The 4773-nt window shown below is 58.1% G+C and overlaps 1 protein-coding gene across 1 annotated transcript; it reads left to right on the forward strand.

Annotated features, from left to right (window-relative positions):
* The first annotated feature begins 484 nt into the window (after positions 1 to 484).
* On the forward strand, positions 485 to 4349 carry CDKN1B (cyclin dependent kinase inhibitor 1B). The gene is made up of 3 exons (XM_056341361.1): positions 485 to 1487; positions 2077 to 2207; positions 3454 to 4349. The coding sequence occupies exons 1-2, from the start codon at positions 1013 to 1015 to the stop codon at positions 2196 to 2198; spliced, it is 597 nt and encodes a 198-aa protein (XP_056197336.1). The 5' UTR covers positions 485 to 1012; the 3' UTR covers positions 2199 to 2207; positions 3454 to 4349.
* Positions 4350 to 4773: the final 424 nt, after the last annotated feature.

A 4773-nucleotide genomic window follows, 5' to 3' on the forward strand; every position in this document is an offset into this window, starting at 1 on the left:
ACAACCCCCACCCACCCCCCCGCCCCGGGAGCCACCAGCCCGGCGCTGCAGCCAGCGGGGTTGGGCTGCCGGTGTCCCCTGCTAGCTCCGAGCTTGCCCCTAACCCCGGACTTCGGGGGGGCTGCGTCGCCAGAGCCCAGCCCAGGAAAATCAGGGCGGTGGGAGACCCCTGGCACAGGAACGATTGGAAACGTACCCAGCCGCCACCATTACCCGGGCCTCTCGGCCAAGCAACGGGACGGAGTGGGTTTTCTCGGGGGTGGCGGGCCCGAATCCTGCCGGGCCCGGGCTTGGCGTGGGGGGAGGCGGCGGGCGCGGTGCCCTCCTACCCCCTCGCCCCCCCCCCCCCAAGGCCCGGCCCCCGCCTCCCCTGGCCCGGCCCGGCCCGGCCCGCTCCCGGCCCGCAGGGGCGGCAGCCGAGCCCAGCCCACCTTTAGAGCCGGCGGCGGCGGCGAGGTAGGGCCGGGCCGACGGGGCGGTGCCCGCCGCCGTAACCAATGGCTCGGCCCGGCTGTTTAAATAGACTCGTCCTGTCAATCATTTTCTTCTTCGTCAGCCTCCCTTCAATCGCCATATTGGGCAACCGAGAAAAGGGCTCGTCTCCCCTTGTTTTTTTTCCGTCTCGCTTTTACTACGCGGCGGCGGTGCGAGCGGCGGGGGCATCGCCGGCACCGGCGGGGCAGCGCGGAGCCGGGGCCGCGGAGGGCAGCGCCGCTCCCGCCTGCGCGCTCCCCCCGCGCAGCGCTCCTCCACCCGCCCGGGCTCCGCGGCGGCGGCGGCGGCTCTGGGGCTCATCCCCGGGCCGTCGCTTATGCAAGGGCTGCTCCTCGCCCCTTCGCCGCGGGCCGAGGGCGAGCGGGGCCGGAGAGCGGGGCAGCGCGGCGCAGAGCCGCCGAGAGATAAATAAAAGGCGGAGGGGAGGAGGAGAAGGAGGAGGCGGCGGCGGCGGCCCGGGGGGGGGGGAGAACAGCGAGCAAAACAACCGTCGCCAGAAGAAAGAGGGTGGGGGGAGATGTCAAACGTCCGAATTTCTAATGGGAGCCCTACCCTGGAGCGCATGGAAGCCAGGCAGTCGGAGTACCCGAAGCCGTCAGCTTGCAGGAACCTCTTCGGGCCGGTGAATCATGAAGAGTTAAACAGGGACTTGAAGAAGCACCGCCAGGAGATGGAGGAGGCATGCCAGAGGAAGTGGAATTTCGATTTCCAGAATCACAAGCCACTGGAAGGCAGGTACGAGTGGCAAGCCGTGGAGAAGGGGAGCTCGCCCGACTTCTACTTCAGACCCCCCAGGCTACTGAAAACTGTCTGCAAGTCTGCCGGCCGCCAGAGCTTGGATGTAAACGGGAATTGCCAAACCGTGGTTTTTGTCGGTTCTCAGGGAATCTCAGAGGACACTCACTGTGTAGATCAAAAGACTGATGTTTCTGAAAATCAGACGGACTTTGCAGAGCAGTGCATTGGGCAGAGGAAAAGACCTGCCACCGATGGTAACGTACTCTCGCGAAAGCGGCAGCGCTGCTCCCCGCCGGTGGCCGCGCCGGGGCTCTCGGGCCCCCTCCCCCGTGCCGCTGCCTGGCCTGGCTGCGGTGGGCTGTGCCCCACGGGGCACCGGCGCGGTGTGTTACCTTCCCTTTCCCCCCCGCCTCCTTTCGCGTAAAAAAGCCCAGGTGCTGTTTGCGGTCCCGGGGCAGTCGCGTTATGGCAGCCGGTAGATGATTTGCCAAGGAGAAGCCCCTCGGCGCGGCGCACCCGCTGGTCCCCCCGCCGCCCCGCTGCGGGGACCCGGCCCGCTGCCCGGGCGGGAGGAGGTTAGAGCGCTCACGCCAAGCAGAGGACGGACAGGGACTGTAGCGCAAAACAGCAAACTTGCATCTCTCAGCTAGGGAGAAGCCCACCTCCCCTCCCCCTGCTCGCTCTCACGTAGCTCATAGCTGACATGGGGATCGGGAATATTTCCCTCGGTCCCATCTAACCACCACCCCCCCACCCCCCCCCGTGGATGCCGAGCAAACATCTGGAAGGAAAATACTTCAATATCACCCACCCCCTCCCATGTTCTTAATTTTCCCCTCCTAGATTCCTGTCCTCAAAATAAAAGAGCCAACACAACAGAAGAAGAGGTTTCAGAAGACTCCCCCAGTGCCAGTTCAGTGGAGCAAACACCCAAGAAATCAAGCCCGAGAAGACATCAAACGTAAAGCGTTTAGGTAGGTTCCCTATAGGCGCTGGCATTAGGATGCAAATGAGAGAGAAAGGGTGACCGAGCGGGTATCCCGCTCCTGCGGGGGGCGGGGGGCGGGGGGGCTTCGGGCCCTCTGGGGTCGCTGCGGGGCCTTTTCTGTGAGGAAGGGTCCTTTCCTCAGCCGCTGAGGGCTGGGGGTGTGTTGGAGGCTGGGGGTGGGTCCCATAGGGCTTGGAGAGAACAAAACAAGGGCCGCAGCGCAGCGCTGGGCTCCGCGGCATCGCCCGGGCCGGGGTCGGGGCTGTGGCCGGGGTCCCGGCCGCGGTGGGACCGAGCCTGCCGCAGCCCTTCCCTCCCTCGGGGGGCCGGCCGGGAGGCAGGGAAGGACCTTTCCCAAGGACCGTGCGGGTGGAGGGACGGAGTTTGAAAGCCGGCTGGTGCATGATGTCAGATGGCGAGGGGTTTCGGGGGGCTTCCTTTCCTCTCTGGCGTCCCCCCCGCCCCGATTTGCTTTTTCACCTACCATGTCAGCGTTGCGGTCGCACGTCGCGGCGACCTCCCGCCCCGGGAGAGATAAGCCAAGGAGCTGGGTCTGAGGGGAGCCCGGGCGCTTTCTTTAAAAACTCGAGCTAGGCAGGGTTGCTTTTTTTTTTTTTTTTTTTTTTTTTTTTTTCCCCCTCTTCTTTTCCCGGTTGTTTTGGTGCTGTTTTAGACACGGGCAAAGGGAAGAGAGCGGGTTAATGGGAGCATGGGAGATGCGTTGTGCGCTTTTTTTTTTTTTTTCCCTCCCCCCCCCCCCCCCCCGCCCTTGTTGTTGTTTTGTTTTAAGGCGAGGGCTGGGGCGGAGGGAGTTGGTAAATTGCGCCGGCGGTTTCGGAGCCGAGGTTAGGAGCGAGGTTTACAAACACGATTTGCGATTGTGCAGAAAGAGATTAAGCTGTAAAGCAGAAGTTGCAACAAATTAGTCCCGCTGGCGTGCGCCGTGGCGGAGCGCGGCAGCGTGCGCGGCCGTGCAAATGCCGCTGCTGCCGCCCGCCGGGGGGGGGGGAGGGGCGGGCCGAGCCCCGCGCCCGAGGGGAGGGGTCCCGCCGGCCGCCGTTTCCCCGCCGGGGGGTGCCGAGGGCGGCTGGCGGGGCGGCCCCGGGCGTGCGGGGGAGCGCGGGGGAGCGCGGGGGCCCCGCCCGCCCCGGGGATGCGGTGTCGGTTTGAACCGGTTATGCCGTGGATCGCGTTTCGACGTTTTCTAATCGTCTTCTCCCTCCCCGTTGCAGAGCGGAGGATGTTGCGTGTCCTCGTTCATCGGGTGCGGCGGGGGGCGATGAAGCGAGGAAGATGTAAAGTTGTAGTGGCAACGAGAATACATACCGCCGGCCTCCGTGGGATGGAGGTCCTGTACAAGCACTGAAAAAACAGCAGCAGCAAAACAACAACAACAAAAACAATAACACTAAAATTTTTAGGCACTCTTAAAAGACCTGCCTCTAAAAGCATTGGATGTAGCATTGTGCAATTAGGTGTTTCCTTATTTGCTTCATTGTACTACCTGTGTATATAGTTTACCTTATGTAGCACATAAACCTTGTTGGGAGGGGGGAGGGAGTGAAAGAGGGTGACCGATTGGAACTTGCTTTCACAATCTAGCAAGCAAAGAAATGTATGAAGAGAAGCAGTGTAGGTTTTTTATTACTTAAAGATGTATTGTCCCTTTAAGTGGGTCCACCGTGTTTTTTCTCCCCCCCACCCCCCTTTTTTTTAAATATACCATCGTGCTAACCCTGCTCAGAGCAGATTATTATAGGCCGCTTGTGAAATTTCTTCCTCCTGCGTTAAGGTGGGAGCTGCGATGATTCCGTTATGCAGTAGCAAAAGTCGTGTCTCCCGACCTCAAATCCATACAGCAGGTCTGAATGCCTGTAAAAGTTGTGTAAAATCATCCAGTTGTTAACATTGCCTGATTTCCTTGGGGGGCGTTGTGTGGTTCTTTTATTATTTTTTTTCTTTTAACCTAATCTGGAGGGCTTTTGCTCTGAATCTTGAGTATTGTTTTCTGATCTGACCCACTTCCCAAAGTGTGTGTGAGGGAAAAGGGATACTACATCTTTAAACAGTATTTCTACATTGCCTGTGTACCTGTATGTAAAAATAAAAAAAAGAAGTTTGAAGTGTACCTGTGTACATAACTCTGTAAAGACACTGAGAAATTATACTAACTTATTTATGTTAAAAGATTTTTTTTTTAATCTAGAAGACAATATTTTCCCCCATAAAGCCAAAGTGGCATGTTCTTGTGCATTTGTAAATGCTCTATTTGGTAGACATTTTAGGGGGTTTTTTTTGTTTGGGTTTTTTTTGTTGGGTTTTTTTTTTCCTTTTCCTGATAATTAATATGGCTGTGCTTAAAAGATTGCAGACTGAGCCAATTTAATATTTTTTTTTTTTTTTGTAATGTGTGGGGGAAAAAAAATCCAGATTGATATTGTTTCACATCAAGCAATCAATAAAGAAAACTGCCATATGTAAGAAATATGTTCTTCATTAGTGTGTGTTTCAACCTCCCTCAGCCTGGCACTGGAGGAAATAGGGCTCCTTCA

The sequence above is a fragment of the Falco biarmicus genome, chromosome 5, assembly GCF_023638135.1.
Source record: "Falco biarmicus isolate bFalBia1 chromosome 5, bFalBia1.pri, whole genome shotgun sequence".
NCBI classification, from domain to species: Eukaryota; Metazoa; Chordata; class Aves; order Falconiformes; family Falconidae; genus Falco; species Falco biarmicus.

Bases quoted from the DNA above. Each gene is read 5' to 3' on its own strand.
- CDKN1B (XM_056341361.1), top strand. From the start codon at position 1,013: ATGTCAAACGTCCGAATTTCTAATGGGAGCCCTACCCTGGAGCGCATG. The intron at 1,488-2,076 runs GTAACGTACTCT...TTCCCCTCCTAG, and splicing joins GAAAAGACCTGCCACCGATG to ATTCCTGTCCTCAAAATAAA.